General features: G+C 41.6%; 1 protein-coding gene across 7 annotated transcripts in view; it reads right to left on the bottom strand.

Annotated features, from left to right (window-relative positions):
- LOC133155879 (rap guanine nucleotide exchange factor 2-like) overlaps positions 1 to 21,468 on the bottom strand; it is a 69,346-nt gene that overhangs the window by 17,611 nt on the left and 30,267 nt on the right. For 6 of the 7 annotated variants that reach the window (XM_061281523.1, XM_061281541.1, XM_061281549.1 and 3 more), the window contains 2 exons: positions 5,789 to 5,920; positions 1,430 to 1,607 (listed from right to left, as the gene is read on the bottom strand). In XM_061281523.1, coding sequence (XP_061137507.1) covers positions 1,430 to 1,607; positions 5,789 to 5,920 — 310 coding nt within the window. The remainder of the gene's footprint in view (positions 1 to 1,429; positions 1,608 to 5,788; positions 5,921 to 21,468) is intronic. The other variant, XM_061281555.1, reaches the window with a different exon arrangement.

The raw sequence follows: 21,468 nt of genomic DNA, 5'->3' as shown, positions 1-21,468 counted from the left end.
ACAATGCTGCAAATGAGCTAGTAAAACTTGCATCTGTCATGACATCATCAACGTTGAAGCAAGGGAGGAATAAACACGCAATATGACACTATTAAGAGGCATATATTGTTCATCTTCTGCAAAAAATGATTACTGCAATTTATTGGGCAGCTGTGACCGTCTTTGTGTATATACAGTACGTATCTATTGCAATTATTTCTTGTACTTGATATTTTAATTTGCCCAAGTAATGATGTGGGGAGGAGTTATCATATATCAGGTATGTAGGCACTTTTGAGTGACACAAAAAACATTGATTGCAAATTATTTTGCAAGTTACGGCTCAGTTTGAGAACATGTAGCGTGGTGCTTGACATTCTGTCATCAAAAGTGGCTCTCAGGTCAAACATCGATGCCATCGATGACTTGCGTGGGGAGCAGAATAAGTGCTGACACGTTACACTCTGTGACCTCACTGCAGACTTTAAAACACTGCATCGTACCATCCACTGACCATTTTTTGTTTTAAGACGGTAATTTCGAGAATACACTGCTTCTTTTCTAGAAAAATTAATACTATAAAAGATTGAAATTAGTTTTCTAAAAAACAAAAACAGCAACTAAACCGTTAACCTTAAGACTATTTCATTATTCACCATGTGATCCTGTCTGCCCCGCAACTGGAAAATCCTCAAAATATTTAAACCCAAATTCAAAATTGCAAATATTTGCTCCATGCGTGAGGGTGTTTGCGGTGACCTGCGGTCGTCACGGCAACAAGCCGGTCTCGCGTCTGCAGAGGCAAGTGTTTGAATGTTTGATGCGCTGGGCGAGGCGAGGCTGCAGGATGTGCCAGGAGTGACCTAGAAAAAGCCTGCTGGCATGGAGGAGGGGAGGGAGGGAGGGAGGGCTGGCTGCTCCGGGGGAGATTAACTGTGGAGATGGAGGAGGACGACAAAGAGGGCACTCGCTCTTCCTCACACTACAGCCGACGCATCCTCCTCCTCCTCTTGTCAACATTAAGCCTCTTCAAACGTGGCTAACTCACATAGTGGGCCACAGCTTTGATGGTATGATACACCAAAAGTTTGGTGAGGCTTTGCGAAAACTACAGGGAAAGCGGCATTTATGGAAGGTGTGACAGCAATAGTTCTTCTCTATTTTCAGAAAAGTCATCATCAGTTTGCCATCTTTTTAGGTAAGTGCAAAATCAGTACAAGTACAAAATCAATTGTCAATTTAATATAAAATATAAAAAAAAAACAACAACAATTGAATGCTTCATTTTTTCGGCTCCCTACCTAATGTGTTCTGTGTAGGAATAGGTAAAGTCCTGTACAGTACTGCTTTGAAATATATCAACCTATACGTCTTACGTCTTTGGTTTCTTGGACCATCTCCACGTGTAAATCTTAATTTGTAGCGCAAACAACATCAAGCGCTGTCTCACCTATGTCGTCATCCGTCCTGTCCATGGGGTCCTTCTCCAGGCAGTCTCGGACAATGTCCCGGCTCATGAGAGGGTCTGACGCTCGCTCAATGTCTTCTTCATCGTCGTCCTCCTCAGAGTCGACGGCAGTCTCAGGCAGGCCGCTCAGGTCCATGTCACCCGATTCGTTCTCGGTGGCCTAGAGGGAGAGAAGAAATCGTCATGGTTTTAAAAGTTGCCTGGGATTTTGGACGAGTAGTTGAAGTTCTGACCAATGAAGTAAAGCGCTATCCTGCCATCACTGTTCAGCTCACCCAATCAATCCAAAAATCAACAACACAAATCTACGGATTCCAACCAAACAGCAATTACAAGCTAATGCAAAACTGGGTTAAAGAGCGTTATGTCTCGAGTTGTAAAGGGAAAAACAAATGTTCTGAGAAAATAGAACTCAAAATAAATAGATGCAATATATTCAAATATCACAAAAAATGGAAAATGGATGAAAGTACAAAAATAAATGGCGCAAAAATAAACAACTATTTAAAAGACAATTGTCTAAGACTAAAGACGAAAACATTAAGCAACACTACATGAAAAGAATTTAGAAAAATAAAACAACCAAATTTAGACACAAGAAATATAGTAGTAACAATTGTAAAACAAAAGTAAAACAAAAACTATTACACAAAAGTACAAATTATAGGAATGAAATACATACTGCGATATTAAAAACATGCACAATTTGACTGACAAATATTTGCAAAATTCAATATTGCTGAAAAACACAAAAAGACCCAAAAAATATTAACTTAAAATATGCTCCAGCTTCCAGTAAAGCAACAACTCCAAGTCAAAGCAAAAATGCATTGCAGAAACATGTCCCATTTGGACCACTTTCTCAGCACACAACCGCACGCCGGCTCTAGCGCTGCATGACAAACAGGCTGCCGCTGCCGCGCATAGAGACAAGCTCATTAACTCCCAAGCGCTTCCCAAGCCCCAGAGTCAGCGTTGAGCCTCCCGGCAACGTCGCCTTCTTTGAAAGCCGTGATGCAATTACTCCAGCTTTGGCGCTACCAAGTAAACAAAATACTGTAGTGAAGGAAAAGGGCCGTCTTAACAGCATCTTCTGCAAGCGCACCTCATTGGCCATGGGAAAAAATGCAATCTTGGCAAAATTCCCGCAAAATTCCACTGCCAGACGCATTGTGGTCACAATTCACAGTTTTAAAGGTAAGGAGTAGCCAAGAGCCCTCGTCTTCTCGTGTCATCCTCAAATGCGAGACAAGATCAGAGAAGCTCATTAATGATTCATCAACACCAGGTCGTCGAGGACGTTTGGGCGTGGACCCACCAGTGGGTGGGACCAGCCCCGTATGAGGAGTTTTGATTAAAGTTGATTTTTTGTTTTTGTTTTAATCACCATTAATGCAAGAAAAACGGTTATGATAGTCGGTGATGTCACCATTATCGCAAAAGGAAATATATGTCAGTGATTTCCATATGCAAAGGAAGAGCTCAAGTAAAAATATTAGGTGTGATGATGCTCAAAATATTACATTTAATATTGAAAAAAAATACAAACATGTTTGAAAAATAAATTATAGGGAAAAATGGGTTGAAATTAGGAAAAAACATCTAATTATCACAATACATAACTGCTCAAATATTCAACAGAAATATTAGCAAACCAAACCGTAACAATGCTTAATGTTAGATTAGATATTTGAGAAATGCACCATTATATTAAAAAAAAGCAACGATATGATGTAAAATATGATAATAGGAGCTAAAAACCCCAAACAAAAAAAAACGTTTGGCAAAAACTATAATCTGGATAAATCAGTGTAAATGTCGAGTCACCTTTAAACAAAGGACGCCTATCCATGTGCTGCGGGCTCCGCCTTTTGTCATCCTAAATCTATACGAACGTGCAGCCGCCATTTAAAGTTGGGCGTTAATATTTCATCAGGTCTATTCTTGGATCAATGCTTTCAACGACTGCTTGAAGGACCGGTGTCATCATTTATTCAGGCACGCACGCAAGCACCAACGCGCAAAATACACACATTCCTGTCGTGTTGTTGACAGCGACCATGAGAACGCTTCTCATCAGTAATTAAGCTTTTTGGAGCTTCCCATTCAAAAATATCTCCAAAGTCAGCCCTTTCCGACAACGTGAGAAACAGATTGTTTCATGGGCTCCCAAGAGTAACTATTAAAAACCGCACTGTATCCAATGGAGCATTCGAAACGAGTCATGTTTTATCCGAGGGGAGACTGCGGTCAAACAACAATACAAGTGGTGAATCTTAAAAACTTCACTATTTTTGTTGAGTTTTCCATCAGACATACAGTGGATATAAAATGTCTCCACATCCACATATGTCTGCTACATACTTGTGTGTATGATTCTACAGTATTTGCATGTCGATATTCATTTTTTGACGGTAAATGCCTCGCATGAGTTCTAATGCTCGCTCTTGCTAGCTCGTCAATTGACAGTTAGCATTAGGCTGGCAATCTTTCCAAAACGAAGCTTATGTCAGTAAACTCCAACTGGGGTGTCAATAAAACATCTGGCATTAATTAAACGATTAAACTACCAATCTGTACAACTCAATAAAAAAAATGAAATATTTGATATATTTGAGGGGACTGAGATAAGTGGTTGGAAAAGAGGGCCCACCCGCTTATCTCTGGACATGTGTCCGTGTTCCGAATAAATCAATAAAATGTTAAATGGGAGTGAGCGCACACCATTTAAAGTGCCCGATTAAACCCAAATACAGCTCAGATGTTACAATAGTCTTCCTGGGTGTGTAGACTTATCATAGTCAATGAGCCGATGAGCTTGAGCTTCAAATGGGACTGTTGTCATGGACTGGCTGGTAAGGGTAAACGTAGTCTTCTATTCTTTAAACAAGCCGTCACATAATCCCGTTCGTTGCGGAAATGTGCAATGGAGCCCCCACGGTGGGCTCTTAAAATTAAACCCGCTGTGGGGTCAGGGGGTGATTATCGCGCAGCAATTACATGTGACTTGTCAATCTTTTTCTTTAACTAAAACAGTCATTTGTAAGCTGTCATTCTCAAACCCAAAGTTTGATCCTGATAAAGACAATCCGCCTCACATGCAACAAATAGAAGACACATTATAGTGAAAACAGTGAAATATTAGCAAAACTTGAAAACTATACAAGCACCATAATATGGTATGAGGAAAAAAGGTTCCCTAAGACAATATGGTATTAAATTAAAAAAAAAAGAATGTTAAATATTATGATAAAAATTTGAAGTTAAAAATAAAAAAATCTACAAAAAATGACAAATTAAAAATAAAATATTAAGAGAAAATATACAGGTAGTAAAAAAGAAATTATGGGGGAGTGTAAAAGCAGCGTCAGGAACCGTGAACTGACTGTGTGCGCAATTGCCAGATGGCCTTATGATCACTGTCCCACACTGGCCTGTCAAAACACATAAGCAAACGCACAAGGTTGATGTCAAGTGATGGTGTGTGTGGACTGTGAAATGGAACTCACAAAGAATGCGACGGTGTTAAGATGTGGAGGAATTAAGAGGATTAGTCGCCGCAAGATTTCTGCGCTCTTTTAAGCCGTTTTATTTACGCCCGCGGGGATGACGATGCTACCTTGAGTTCTTTTATTAAAAATACCCTTCATTAATCCATCGATTTCAAATGCTGCATCAATCAACCTTTAGAAGTTCTCACATTTAAATAATGTGGAGAAACCATCCATAGATAGAAAACATTTGAAAATATGAACATATTCAATATCAACATTTAGAGATACAGTTGATGCTTTTTTTTTTTTAAATTGTCATGCTGTTTCGAGCCGCCATATTTGAATTGAATTTAAGTACATCTATTTGTCGCTTTTCCCGCCCCAATGCTTTCTTTATCTTCCAAACACCAACCAGGAAAATACACAAAGACAACAAGTTACACACAGGCATGACGTTTAAACAAACCACAACATATTGTCCTTGGCACTGTATGGAGGTTACGTTCTATGACTAAGACTCTCCATAGTTTCCGACAACAACATGGGCTAAACCCAACATTCAAAGATCTCTCTGTCAAGATGCAGAACTTCCAATCACGACCTTCCTCTTAGCCTTGGCTTTAACCAGCTTGCAGAAAACAAGCTAAGCAAAAAGCCAAGGGGACGCAAAACAGGTGAAGTCATTCATAGCAAAGCGCAAAAAGGCGTGGGTTCACTCTACTTACCTTCCCACCTAGCTATCAGAAAAGAACGGACCAACGCAAAGGAACCCGGCAGTCGGGACCGCCCGCCGTCTGAGGGAGGGCTTTTTTGGCGGCGGGGCGGTCCCGTTTTCCCCGTGCCTCACCTGATAGATATCAGACAGGCTGCTGCTTCCCGAGTCGCTGGTGATACTACATCCTGAGTGGCTGGAGGACACGTGCGTCACCTGTGGGTGCAAGCCGTCGGCCAGATGAAGTCGGCTGAAGTCTGCGGGTAACTGCACACACACACACGACACACGTCAGTATGGCGACGCAGTAGGGCCCACAGCGAGGGACGCACTAGGAGACCGCACGTAATGAACGTGGTACTAACTGAGACAAACACTCACTGGAAGAATTTATACAATAAAAATGATGAAAAGGAAGTCCTCGAGTTTCATTCCTAAGGCGACGATGTAATGCAAACAATTGTTGGCATGTTGGCCCGCCACGTCTTCAATCACTAACGTACGCTACTGTGACAGCAAAGTTAGAATCAGATGAGTCAATTATTTCTACAAAAAACACTTCTGGGCCAAGAGAATAAAGCAATCCAATGCCTTTTGTTACCTCCATGATCACGGCTGTGGCTAGTAATGGGGAAAACAATATTTGGCATAATTAACCACAATACCAAGTATATGTGGGTTGCAGGTATTATTTTTCTCCACTTGAGGTCTCACATTCTACAGTAGTATCGTGACTGAGGCGTTGAAAAGGTCGATTCTGAACTAATGAGTGACTTTAGGTTATTGAAACGCACCTGTCTCTAAATTATGTCAAATGATCGTGAAAATAGAACGTGTAAATATACACATTTAAGACAAACTGAAGACGCGTGTAATCAACAATGAATATCAACGCCATTCCACTCCGGTCCTTTAGAGGGCAGCAATGCATATTACATCATTTCAACTATGATCTATGCCATTTCAACATCAAAATAAAATTTGGAAGATGGATCCATACTGAATTATTATTATAATTAGTAGTTATAGTCTATAGATTGAGACCTCCACAAAATCTAAGAGAAAATTGTACTTTGCCTTATAATGCAGCTAATAATAATAAAAAAAAGACCCATAGCTTTATAATGTATTCCATTATCGTTGCACACGTTACAACGGCCCCCTTCCATCTGTGTATGAGCCGTGATGCAGGGAAAAAACTGATTTACGGGCAGCGCTAAAGGGGCTTTAGTGCTCAAATGTGTTTTTTATATTGTCATTTGTTTTTTACTTTCTTGGGGATGACAATCAGGTAGTTCAGCCCATGTAATAGACATTTATCGCACTAGCACAAAAGTGTCTGGGGCGCAAAAAACAATAATAACGGCACGCTCGGCCGACGGCGGTCCGGGTGAAGTGGAGCAGACGAGGAAGACAATGGCTTGAGGAAGGTTTTTGACCAAGGACGAATCGCTCCGGTTCACCAATTTGGCGAGTGCAGCCGGCCAGATAATTAAACAACATGGCAATTTTCTGACACCGAGCAATCACATCCAGATGACTCGATAGCGCTCTCATTTTTTCTGTAATAAAAGCAGGACAGTGTCCATGTGTGGGGAAATGACAGGACTAAACTCAAGTTTTGACACATTTTTTAGACTTTTTTTTTTCCAGAAGACAAAGCCACCTCTATATCTAGATTATTTGTGAGATTCAGCATATTTACTCTGGGGACATTTAGAAATTGGCAAACGGGGGTCGACCCATTTCCTGGCGCGCCACATTTGGAATGGCGGGTGGCGCACAGATAGAATATTGATGGTGCACCACATCGCCAGATGCACAGCGGGCCTCCCTACCGGGGATCATCTCGATAAATTCGGTAAATAGAACAGCAGGCAGTGTGAAATATTCATACGCATTGACCCGGTGAACCACTTTTCAACTGTTTGATCACGTGATTGTACTGTATAACACTACGATAAGCATGACTTTTTTGCTTTTTAATTTGAGTAATTCTAAACACAGATGAAATAATGAGTTTTTTTCCCTCTACCCAGCGTTTAAAATTACCACTAGCTCTTTTTTTAATCCAAACTACTTTACATTTCATAAATAACCTCCTGGGAAAAAAAACTTGTCTCGTTAAAGGAGAGTTTTTCTCAAGGCGATGATAGCATATGTTAGCTTGTTAGCCACGCGCTGACTTTAATGAGGGAACGTCCCTGGCGAATACTCGGCATTTGCAGTGTTTGTAAATGAAAATTCTGTTAAGCTAACTGTTTTCTACACGTAATAATATTTGCAGTTACATATATAAGGTGAATGTAAAGCACATTTGCAGTGTTTGTAAATGAAAATTCTATTAAGCTAACCGTTTTCTACGTTTGTAAATGAAAATTCTGTGAAGCTAACTGTTTTCTACACGTAATAATATTTGCAGTTACGTATATAAGGTGAATGTAAAGCAAAGAGCAGGCAAATGCAGAATATTTTGTCACAAGACTCTTGGAGGTAGAATTATAAAAGTAAATATGTAACGATCTAAATCGAACACATTACTGCAATACAGTACAATAAGTGGCAATAAACATAAAGAGTGCACTAAATGGTTGACGCTTTAAAAGTCATACCCAGTTTGTGTTGCCTGAATTTAACGTTAAAAAACAATGTAACCTGAGCAAAGTGGAATAAACTTTCACGGTGCAATAGTTCACATTAGAAAGTGTGCAAACCACAATTTAATGATGTTTGAGCATTAAACCTCGTCAATTCATACTTTAGCAAACCTATTTTAACACATTCTGATACCATAAACGTTTATTCCAATGCGAGCTAGTTTAACAGCATTCAATGTCTGACATGAATTGTGGTTATGTGGGTCCATATGAGCACTATGCAAGTTAGTAAGATGAAAGCTATTTTGTGGCACAGAAGTTATTGTGCTTAGTCATCAAACTGTTATTGTATAAAATTCACTATTCATTTTCATATTTCATCGGTGCATTTCAGTGATTTTTTTAGCTACAGTTGAATCAGTACCTCTACTTTTGTGCATTTTCACACAATTATCTCCGTGTTAACTCCGTAGTGAGTAGCATCCCTTTTTTTTAGCCATTGACAGCTGACATCACACAGGAAGTAGACATCTTAACTAGTAGGAAAGACTGGTCGCAAGGAGCCGGTCAATAAGAGTTTTCCCGACTGACCCGATAATTACATCCCCCTGCGTGATTTCCACAATCACAGTGAAAGCCCCGCCAACCACGAGACCCTCCCCCATTGGTAAAGAGGATAATAAAACATTTAATCCTTTCTCTACGTTCATTTAGGTCATCTGTCTGTGGGTCAATAAGCCGGCGAACGATCGCTCCGTAAGCACGCAACAGAAACAACGCAGCGCTCAGACGATCGCCTTGATTGATCCTACCGGTACGACGGGTGAGATGCGGTCCCGTAGTTTGTCCGGCAAATGGAAAAGCATATGTCCAATCGGCTGTTATGGGGTGGGTCGGGAGAGGGTTGGATTAAACCAGGCGCTCGCCGCTACTGCAACAGAGCTCACTCACTAGCTAGCCGCGGCCTACATGTGAGCAGATGTGGCCCTCCTTAAATTACACTGCAGACCTAATGACCTAGATCAGCGGGATGGGAAGCGCGGGGCTGCCTCTCGATCTATTTATCGCCCAGCTATGGTACCGGAGAATCACTGTGAGATGTCCATTACGGCCACGAGAGGCTAATGCGAGCACCCAGTGAAGTGTGAGGGCAGGGCGAGGCAAGACCCATTTCCACCAGGCGGGAGAGCACACAATATTAGATTTTATAGCTTGATTGTCAAATTAAAGCAGCAAATAGAAGGGTGGGGGATTTATGGTGACTCATTAAATGTTGCCATTACGCAATGACGGAAATTAGAATGCTTCACAATTTAGCGTTGCTCCTCTGTCAAGAACAGTTACGATCGGGGGATGTCGAGATAAATTGTCAATTGTAGCCATGTGAAGCCCTTAGAGACGCGTTTGTGATTAAGATCTATATAAATAAAAATGGACTTGACAGCATTTTCTTCCTATGGCACTAGCCATAGCATGTTTTATGTGCAAATCCTCACGGCACAATGCCACAAAAATATCCCGAAAAGCATGCATCCTCAAAAAAATTCTAATTTTGTTTCTGAAATTTCTCATCTTAATCTTACTCTGTAAAATAATTTTACGAATTTTGACTGCTACTATAGTTCTATGCGATTGAACAATTGTATGTTATTTGTAGAAAATAGATTTTGAAATTAAATACACCGAATGATCCTTTGTGGTCCATAACGATGGTTGGGAATCACTTGGCTCTGATACTTGTCTCTGATACTTGTCTCAAAACTGGTACCAATCAGAAAAAAACTAAAGGACAGGTTTACTGTCAAAGGACCACTAGAGGTGAACTAAATGCATCTTAAATGTCCTAAACCAAACCCAAATGACCCAACCTAAAGCCTAGCCTCCAAACAATGATCACATCCCAAGAATCTAACCCTAATACTAAACCTAAACCTAACCTAAACCCTGACCCATTCCGCGCTAGCCCCGGTTAGCTTCTTCATTTCTTCGTCATGGCAAAGTCATCGACATTTTACCCTTTAGCGTTGCCCATTAGAGTAGAACTATTTTGTTCAAATGTGGTAGCAATAAAGTAGAATGTTTTGGGGGGGGGGGGTTGGGTCTACTTGACGTACTTACAAAGTTGCATGTTGTCAGTCAAACTCTGGACTTACTAGTTTCATGTTTTAAGGCAAGTGATCAAATTTGGCCAGCTCACACTCAAGGACGAAAACTAAAATGGTTCGCAATTTAACGTCGCCATCTGTGTCGTATATGTGGTGCAAATTTGATGAAATCTCAACGACAACTTTGTCTTTGAAGGACTCGAGGAAAGGAAATGGCTGAATGGAAAAGTTCCCATGTTGAAGGACGTCAAGAGTCTGGCAAAGTTGCCTTGACCGTGCGGTCGGCTGTCATGAGCCTTAGGGATCAAGAGATTAACGCCTCTTTTGGCAGTATGTCTGATGAAATTGGCCCTATATGCTAACGGGGTTTTTGCCCTCTGTGTAATGGTCAGCAGGTAGCCAAATTGACCTTCTGTGTCAGTTGTACCACATTTACAACAACTGCTTTGTGTTGAGGTTTGCGTGACTAAACATGATGCCTTTAGTGGCCACTTTTACGGTCAGGGGTCGAGGGGCGCAAACTCTGTTGGGATCTTGTTGGTTAAAGGCAAATTTATGATCAAATCATTGAAGCCAATACCCAATACAAAACCCTAACACAAAGCTGCCACCGTCCAAAACGTCACTTGCATAACAATTTGACTGAATTTACATATTTTTAACATATCGTCAGGAACCTTACTGCGTTAATGAAGCATATGTATGATGATTCTGAGAATTAGCCTGTATTGATTCTGTTTTGAAAACTGTGTTAAATCGAGGTTCTCTCCTCCGTGTTGTCACGGTTACGGTAAGAAAGCTTCGGTGTCGGCCGCTGTTTACCCCTCGGCCCAACACCTTTCCTGCCGGGTTGAGTGTATATTTACACAAGCTACAATAAATATGCTAACGACACAGGGAAACAATCAAATGAAGGGAGTGTGACAGCTGATAAGCGGGCTCCCCTGCAAACAAGAGCTGCAGAGAATAAGCCATTACAAGTGTGCAGCCACTGTGTATTATGGGCCCAATATTGTTTTTACACCAAGATAAATGGTACAGCAGCGCTCACTTTTACAGTTTCCTGGAAAGTGTTGAGTCAGCAGTCAAGGGTCCAGTTTAACAAGGGAAAATGACACCAAGCATTGTCTTGTGGACTGTTAGGATTTGAAGCTGTCAACACAGCATCAGTGTGACCACCAATGGCTAGTTAAAAAACAAGAACCCCCTAAAATACACCCATTAAGGCTAACCTTTAAATCAAACACTAGACCCAACACGATGCTACTAATGACCCCTAACACAAGCCATAAGCTCCAAAACCCTAACATGTTTTTGGCTAGGCTGCCCAACTATAACCTAAATAGTAACTATCAACCAATTCATAACTCGACGCCACCAGCGAGCAAAAAATGAAATGCGCAGGGTTCAGCAAACTACCATTCATCAACACGGTGTAAAATCGACTGTTGATTAAAAACAGAATATGTACGTACATACAAGACGCTTTTGTGGCCCCATAAAGCCTCTGAAACACACAAACTGCAGGGACGATGATGCATTTGCCACCATTAGAGTGATTTGTTGTCGCTTGTGAACATGACACTATACGGGGCGTGGGGGATTTATGGCCTGCGTGGGCGGTTGGGTGTGACAAACACAGTTGTTGGTGTTGACGAATGACAAGAGATCAATGCCTTCAAGTGCGCGTGGTCTCAGAGCCTGGGACCAGATAGGATTCAGCACCAGGGATAGCGACACCACAGACTCTATGACCCTGGTGGGAAGGAAACGGCCGTCATTGTAAATCCTTACAAGGGTTAGGAAGTGATATCAAACCCTCTTACTTCAACCATTTGACTCGCGTTCGGAACACTGGCGCTAAACCTATACCTCGATACTCTAACTATATCCACCTTTAACAATTTTGCTTTTGGACATCATTGGTACTAATAAATATACAATTTGTTACCTTGGAGTAAAATAATACGTTACTGTAGCTATAATTACGACATGTCAAAATGTACGCCATGCATACACTACCATGGCAACAGTCCAGTGCCTGCACTTTTCTCAAAAAGCAGATGATGTGAGTATGTGTGCAGAACAGAAAAGCACATGGTGTACGTTTCTACTACAACATTGACACACATAGTGGGCTGCACCAGCCTTCTAGCATGATAGCTTTAATTAAAATTGTGCCCCAGGAGCTAATGTCACTGAGCAACATGAAATTTGACTATCACGAGTACCTCAAGTTAGACAGTAGCCCTTGCTACCGAATTTGAACCAAATGAAGATAGATTTGCATATGGGCGGAGCATGATGTCAAAGTTTAATGCCTCAAAACGAGACCATAATGAAGCAGCTTCTTTGACAATTCAGCCTCCTGAAGACACTTTGACTGAGCAACAATATGCTTGGTAGGCATGTCTATTATGAGAGGAACCACAGAAATATCTAGAGGAGCCATGCCCAGAAAGTCACAAAGTCTGCTATTTTCTTTTGAATCTGCCATTTTACGCTCATTACGTCCATTTCCAAAGGTTGCTCAAAGATAAAATTGTCCTATCAATTTTGTCATGTTATTCCCAATTTGAGTCACTGTCAGTTCGACTGAAATGTGCTCAGTCACAAGTAGGTTGTAATTCTTTTGGATGGGTTTAACTGGCATGCTTGTACCTTGAAGTGAGAAGCGCCTTGTCACTTGGGGTGGTGTCTTTGAAGGTTCTGCTTTTTTCCCCTGCTGCTTTTTCACACCTTACTTACCTACCTACCTACCATCTTTACACTAGAGAAGGGTAACAGGGATCTTTGAGTGTAATAATTAGCCTACCATTGCTTGGATCAAATCAGAAAAAATGTATACCACCAAATGAGCATGATATCAGCATTTTGATCTTGCATTCCTGCCACCTCCCTAAAAACGGCTATGAATGACGTGCGTGGCCGCGTAACAGAAAAGCACATGGTGTCCGTTTCTACTACAACACACTGACACACATCCCAGGCTGCGCCGGCCTCGTTCCCCAACGAGGGGCGGGTCAAGGACGCGGCCGGACGTCGGCATCGCGCTGCTACTCACCGGCGTTCTATCCTGCTGGCTCGCCACTCCATTGCTGTCTACCGCTGCTGCTGCTAACGGTTTCATGGTGATAACTGTCCTCTCCGGGGCTCAAAATGAACCAAAATTTAACATCTCCCCCTGTTGCCCCCCCCCCCCCTCCCTGAAGGGAGTATCCGCTAGATTAGACGCTCCAAATCGACAACGTTAAAATCCAGTCCGGAGAAAATACCTCCCAAAAATAATGAGTGGGAAGCATTGAGGTGAAAAAAAAACCCCGTCTTTCAGTCACTGCTTTGCCTCTGCCGCCTCACTTCCATGGCGACGGGAGAATGGAGCATCCTTCTAAAATAAAAAAAAACATTAAAAAAAGGAAAAGAAAAAAAGCCAGCGGTTTGTTTGCCAGCACGGGGGGTGGATGGTTGGGTGGGTGGGTTCATGTGTGTCACTGGTGGAGGAGGGGATGGCGGCTGTGGTGAAGAGGGAAGGAGGAGGAGGGGTGCTGGGGTTTGTATTTTAAGCGCCTCCTTCTTTACGTACGCCCCCAGACAGAAGGGATGGAAAGAGGAGCCGATACGGAAGAAGGAGAAAGCAGAGTGGGCTCCATTACGTCTCTTGGTTGGAGACGGTTGTCATGGCAACAATGGAAAAAAGTTAAAAAAAATATCAGGTGCTTAAAAAGCTCAGTATAAATAATTTTTGCAAGGAGCAATGATGTCACTCTGCCTCTCAGCTGGGGTCCTGGCAACCGGCCCCTCCCGTCACTGCTTTGCACACCCTCCGGGAGGCAACGGTTGCCGTGGCAACGGAAACAGCCAAGTGGGAGGGGACTGGGAGGGTAGACTGGGAGAAAAGTGTCACCTCGCTTCTTCTGTCAGCCAGAATTGGCGGATCCAAAAATGGGGGACAACATTTGTCCCCGTCGGAAGCCGTTTGAAGCTCAGTTTGAGCATTTCCGAGGTTCATTCAAATATATATATTTGAGCATTTCGGAGGCTTTTTCAAAATAAATGAATTTTGTGAGAGCCGAATTTGAATGTCAATAAATACTGCAACATAGTTTGTGACACAGTTCGACGACTCTCTATAATAAAATTATCTCTAAATTAGCACTCCCAGGATTTGGGGATTTGTTTTAAAATCCGCTACCCCAGGGACCAGTAGAACTAGTTTTCAGTTTTATTGAGGTACATGAAATTTGCCAAATATTCCTATCATAAGTAAACCCACAAACAAGTCTCAAGACGCCATGCCCAACAAGACACAGCAAATCTGCCACTTTGGTTCCAAGAGACCATTTTAGGGTGAGGCTTGGCATTTCTAGGGTTCCTTCATAGATGAACAAAGTTTGAACAACGGACACTCGACAGATGAGTGATCTTCAATCCGGAATATTTCCATTGCTGCATTTAGGTATAATAAGGCAGAAACGTTTAATAAACATATCTAGTCCAGTAACTTTGCATTTTTGATAAATCACGGCATGTCTGTCATGACGACATACACCCACAAAAGTCTGAAGAACCCATGAACAGAATGACATGAATCTGCCATTTTGACTTGAAACGACCATTTTAGATTGATTTTGGTCATCTCCAGGGAGTCCTTCAAGAAGTTTTAGCTATTTAGTCTTAAGAAGAGAGGCATGACGAACCTTCCGATTGAACCACATACACTGATGAGACAGATGTAGAACGGGGTCTTTTTGACGTTGCGAATGCTAACGAGGTCTTCGAGACTGCCAATCAGTACAGTGCAGACCTCCGCCAAGGCGAAGCAATCCCAATTTGGATCGGCACCAAGCTACTTTTTTTAGTGCTTAAACAAGGCACGTCTCTCACCTTTAACAAGTCAAAAACTTTCTGGATGCGCACCAAAATTGAATGGATTTTCATTGGCTGATGTCCCATCCACCTGTTTCATGGAAATGAGTTTTCCCCAAAACAAATGGCCACTGACAGAGGTAACAAAATGGTGGAAAGGCCCAAAACGTCTGAGCACATACTACATCATAAGAGCAAGGATAGACATAGAACTCATTAACGCAAAACACAGAGGTTCAGAGCCTATTTTCCAACATCAAGCTTTTGCCGAAGATTCCCGAAGTGAAACGTCCCACACGACAAGAATACAATATCACAGTGAACCAGCCATCACCACGCAACGTCACATCAAGTTTTCATATTTAGTGTCAAAATGAATCCCCCTTTAAGGATAAGACTGTCACTGTCACAAACAATATAAGTTTCTATCCCTTCATTCCAGAACAGAAAATTATTAGAAATTGCGGGTGCAGAAAATGCACAAACAATTCTAATTCCGTGACTGGAATGGTGTGTAACAAGTCAGAAAGTATGCAGAAATGTTGATCGTTGTTATGAAAGTAGGTGTGTAGGTCGTTGTAAATGTCGTTTTGGAAAAACACAAATCACTCTGCTTAATTTGTTGCTGACCGAAATGTTGTGGATTTTGACCATTTTAATGAAACCAATGTATCTAAAGGATGACAAAACTGTCATTTTCAAGAATTGCCAAGTAAATGTTAATAAGTTAACAATTTCATTCATTGAAATATATATATATATAACACACACACACAACAACAAACAACAACAAAAAAGCCCTGTTATTGTTCCTGTTCATTGTCACAAAGCCTGGCTAGCCGACATTTGCAGATTGGGGGAAGGGGGTGCAGCTCGCTGTCCCCCTTAGCTCCCCCACCTCCCCTCACCATGATGTAATGCAGGGGTCACCAAACTACGGCCCGCGGGCCGGATACGGCCCGCGGGACCGTTTAATCCGGCCCGCCAACCCTGAACAAATTGTATTATTAAACTTTTTTTTTTTTTTTTTTTGCTCATTTTGCCTGCAATGACTGCGTTTGCCCAGTAGATGGGGAAGCGCTCGCCTGCGCATTTACTACCGGAAGCCGTGTCAGAAAGCTCGGTGCACACTCACAAGTGCGTGTACGGACATGGCGCACTCGCGCTCTATTTGTATCAGTCCCGAATTTAGAGCGTGGGCTGTGACGACAGCATTCTTGTAATTTGCGCGCTGAGCTTTCAGATGCAGTTTTGCGCTAAAGCCACCCACAAACCTTCCCCTGGAATCCTTCCGTTAAAATGTCGCCCAAGTAAAGCAGGGTGAACACAGTGACGAGCGTTTAAAAGAGTTGCCAATTTGGCTCGACGTACGCGACGTGACGTTCAGCCACATGAACGTCAACATCTACCCGTCACAGATCGAGGTAAACGGACAAACACCTCGGATCTCGCCTAAGAATTGCCACAACAAATTTTACTCCAGACTATGACGCACTATCAAACTTTAACAAAAAAGACAGCAGTGTCTACAAGCCTACTGGAACCTACAAAAGGATTATAAGGAAGGAACACAAGAACTTTAAGAGACTGCTCATATGTGTCAGAGAGGTTCTGCTCTGACAACTGAGCTGAACTTTTATCTGTTAAGATTGTTCATGGCACAACAGAAAGTTAATGTTCCATGGTTTTTTTTCTATGAAGAACCCAGAGAGAGTTATTTAGTTATTTATTTCCTGTTTTTTCTGTGAAGAACTCAGAGAGGGTTTAGTTATTATTTATTTCATTAATAGTGTTATTATTTGTTTCCTGACTTTTTTTCTGTAAAGAACCTGGAAAGGGTTATTAAATAACCGTTATTTGGTTATGTGTGGCTTTCTGGAAAACAATATTTTTTTTAAGCTCCCCTACGATCGTCACACTTTTTCTGTTACAAACTGCCACCGGCCCGCCATCAGAGAAGGGAAAGGTTATGTGGCCCTCACAGGAAAAAGTTTGGGGACCCCTGATGTAATGCTTCAAACCATAACAAAAAAGAGCTCAGGTTCTCAGATGGCTTGCGTATCTGCGTGTGTGTGTGTGTTGCTAGCCTAGCATATCATTATATCAGCATCACGACAACAACAATGGAGGTGGTGGGGGGTCATGCTTGGGGAATATCAAAACCTGATGATCCCCCTCCTGTTTTTTTTCCGTTGATTAATCACTGGTTAAATGTGAAGAGGAAGAGACAGTGATGAAAAATATGACACTTGGGTAGTCAGTTGTATGATCCCAGTCTGGCTCTCGACTGCTACCAAATTTGAACAACGTAGTATGTAGATACTTAACAGACGCTACATCCTAAACCTGACGCTATGTACATAAATGTCAGTTTTTGACAGTGATTTGAGGCCGATCATTGCGAAATCTAACGGAGACGCGGGAATCACTAACGTTTTGAAAGTAAAGAAATAATATTGTTGTTTATGGAGTGCTTTGACAGACCGACTGGACAAACTAACCAGAACATGAATCACACAATAACATTCTACAATCTACAACCTACATCAAACATTTCTGGGCATGTTAAGGCCCTCAAAAGCAAAGATTTGTGGTTATGTAACTCTCGCAAGTACACATCTAAATAGTGCTGTTAGCGCAAGAAAGACGACGTAATAACCAGGCTGCGTCCCGTCCCCCAGGGACCGCTTCATTCATCACGCTGCCATTGCCTGGAAATAATCAGCACTAGTACAGACAGCTGGTTTTTTTTGGTTTGCCCCTTCACCGGTTGACGGCGGGGGCAAACGCACGACCCGCCTGGTAGCATTAATCATCCACACGGGCAGGTAGTTCCGAGCCGTCGCGTTTGAGGTTAACATGTAACTAGAAGCTTCCGATTGGGGTTGCGGAACAAGGTGTGCTTAGGTCACGAAGCGGACGTCGTTTAGCTTTGCTTGAGGCAAAATGTTCTAGACTTAACTGAGACAAGGATGACTTTTAACTATTGTGGTTAAACAATGCAATGTTTAACCAATGCAATGGGCTAAATGAAGCACAACTATTAGTCACGGCAACATGTAGCAATGGGAAATTTGAGCAATAGAGCAAATATTAATATAAACTGCAGTAGTTTGCTTCATTCTCACATCTATAGAATACCTTCTTGGTACGTGCATATTTATTTTTATGACGCTAGTGACTAGTAGTCTTACTGCATGTAAAAATTGCTGGTGTATATTTACTGCATGGATACTATGTGGTGCCTATGTATAGGTTTTTTGCTAAATGCTTTTGATTATTCTTGCTCTTCCCATTCACATCTCTTCTCTATGTGTAATCTAAAAGCGGTGGTGTTTTTTTAATTCTCAAGTGCTTATCTATAGACCCTTTCTTGATATATTGATAGTTTGATTGTCGAATACAATCCATTGCTGCTCACTATTCTTGCCCAAAGTATAGTTGTCATGAGACTAGCATGTTGGTGTTCATGAAATCCCCCACATAAAAATGATAGATTCTTCATTGATACCTGACACGAACCGTATTATTTTTAGCTACATTTCATAAAATGCTGCTGACTATTCCTGCTGTTGTTCACTCTCGCCTGCTTATACAGTAAACTTAGTGTTCTACATCCAATTCCGTGGACTATTCATGATGCAATTAACACTCACAATATAGTAACTACTAGTTGAGGTACAGTTTGTCGCCAACATTCACAGTACTGCCTGATGTGAATACAATAGCTACTTTTGTATTTTTAAATGTTATTCCAACAACTGTAAGACGCCAAATCATGCCTAACATATTTAACAATTGTGCCATACATAACAGCAGTGTGATTGTCACCCCCCTTCCCCCAAAATCGACTCAATAAATGTCATCTGACAAGCTTTTTGAAAATACATTGCAGTTAATAATAAAAAAAAAAAAAAAAAAGCAGCTGAATGTCAACGGCAACATGAAACGCACGTCAAATGTCAGGCCGGCGCGGTGGGAGACGAAATGGATGCCGAATTGCAGTGAAACCCCCTCCCCCTCATTTGCATTTTTGGCACTCATCCAAAAATATCGGTTCTATTTCTATCCTGGCTTTAATGTTTGATGGTGTGCTATAAATAAGCATAAACGGCGATAGGGAGGAGCATCTGCATATTTGAGCAAATTTGACACTAAAATACATTATGCCATACACCGTACAGGAGACACCTTCTATATTTTTAGTTTGGCATCACATGACGAAAAGCACGGATCAATCACACTGCTTTTCACAGGCAAGCACTTCCTCCGCCGTATATTCAAGCCGGTGCCGCCTTTTGTATGCGAGTCGTGCCCAGGTTGGTCACAAAGGACGGCGCTAAAAATAGAGCAGCGGTGGATTTGTTGTCGACAGTCTCACAGCAGGTGTAGGAGCCAGACACCTCTATAAACGGCGATGTGAGACTTGACAATGATGTTTATAAAAGCCGTAATTGTAGGATTATGGTAATTTAGCATTGATGCTATTGTAGAAACTACTGATTGGGGCTGAGTTTGAAAAGGGCCATTGGAACCTGCCCAAAATGGCAGCTTCAAACTAAAATGGTAATGACAGACATTCCAAAGAACTAACTAAATTCGGGTTGTGGGCTCATGTTCGGCACAAACATGTTCACATTGAGTGTTTTCCAACATATAAAGATCAACCATAAAAGCATCCATTAAACAGCTGCATCAAGTTTGGATGGCCACAATTGGTCGCACGCTGTAACCACACCCACATATAGCTCGCAACACTCACAGCCTCAAGACAGAAAAAACAATTTAGACGTGCCTCAATCAGCTAAACGGCCGCTATTATCTCGCCGTTTACAGGCCGCCACGAGCCATACAAGCGTGCCGTCGCCATCCGTTCTCATACTCGAGCGATCGCGGCAGATCACGTAGCGGCTGCGACAAATGGGTGGACATTTTTTATTACAGTAAAAGCGGAGAGCTGGTTTATCTAGCTGGATGGAATGGAAGGTATTTATGAAAAGGTGCTACGAACATACAGCTGGGGAACACAAACACGACACACACAACATGATTAATAGTGAAATGTATGGTACCTTATTGCATTCCTAGGAGCCATGAAAAGAAGAGAGAGAAGAGATGAAAGTTATCAACAACATTCCAAGCGAGCTCAAGCTGTGGAAGTAGCGGGAACACAAAACTGATTTGAAATTGTAGAATTTTATGACTTAATCGCACACAAAAGTAGTATGACACAAACGGTGAAATCAAAGGCATCACACGAGGGTCAAAAAAGTATCGCTAAGAATTTTCTGTGAACAAAACGTTAGATAATGCTAACATCAAGAGGTTTAGATTTATTATTGAATAATTTTAAAATATAAATGAATGCAAAAACCTGTATGTAATTAATTAATCCAAGAAATCAAAATAATCTGACCACGTAATTAAATTTTAGGATAAAGTAAAAATACATTTAAGAAAATAAGGTTGGTCATGAAAGACTCATCTGCCTTCATTCATTTGAGTTAAAAATGAGAAAAATAAAAAATGCAAAACAACAGTACAATTGACCGTATGCTTTGAATTGAACAAATACAAGATCTAAAAACTACACAAGGGCAAAAATGAACGAGGATAAACAATGTAATAATTACCCTTACAGATAGCACAATTTATATATGAAATGAAAAAAATACTACATTAAAACAAAAGTAAATGTATACAAATGTTTTTACCAGAATGTCTTTACATTAAAGTGGCAATTTATTACAAGAGATTTCTAATTTGCTGTTGCATTTCTTGGGAGTGACAACATTGTCCTAAGTTTTAAGGATGAGTTAACGAGACAAATTTCATTTTTGTGGGTGTTAAGCGTGTTGTCTAATTGCAGCTGCCTAAGACTTTCAAGATCACGTTCCCAAACAGCAACGGCAACATCACATTAGGGTCCATTCAGTTTGTCCTTGTCACCATTTGGTTGCCATGGTGACCTGCCTCCTTCCCATTCCTCTCATCCCTCGAGTGCAGTGTGCGACGGAGACAAGCGACCATGAGAAAGTTGAGTGCAGGCCTTTTTCATGACCAAAAAACGCTGCTCTAAATTTAGGAAACAGGGCGCGGCCTCTCAGCCCTTTGCCGCATTCTTCCCCTTTTTGGGGAGAGTAGGGGGGGCGGGGGTGTTCACAGCGTTCCAGGAGGGATTGGGTACACGCCGGGAATGTACGGAATGCAGTGAAATTGTGCAGAACAGCAAAGGCACTATGCACAC

This window comes from Syngnathus typhle, linkage group LG1, assembly GCF_033458585.1.
Source record: "Syngnathus typhle isolate RoL2023-S1 ecotype Sweden linkage group LG1, RoL_Styp_1.0, whole genome shotgun sequence".
Classification (NCBI taxonomy): domain Eukaryota; kingdom Metazoa; phylum Chordata; class Actinopteri; order Syngnathiformes; family Syngnathidae; genus Syngnathus; species Syngnathus typhle.
Note: the sequence above shows the minus strand (reverse complement) of the source record. Positions and strands in the feature narration are given on the sequence as shown.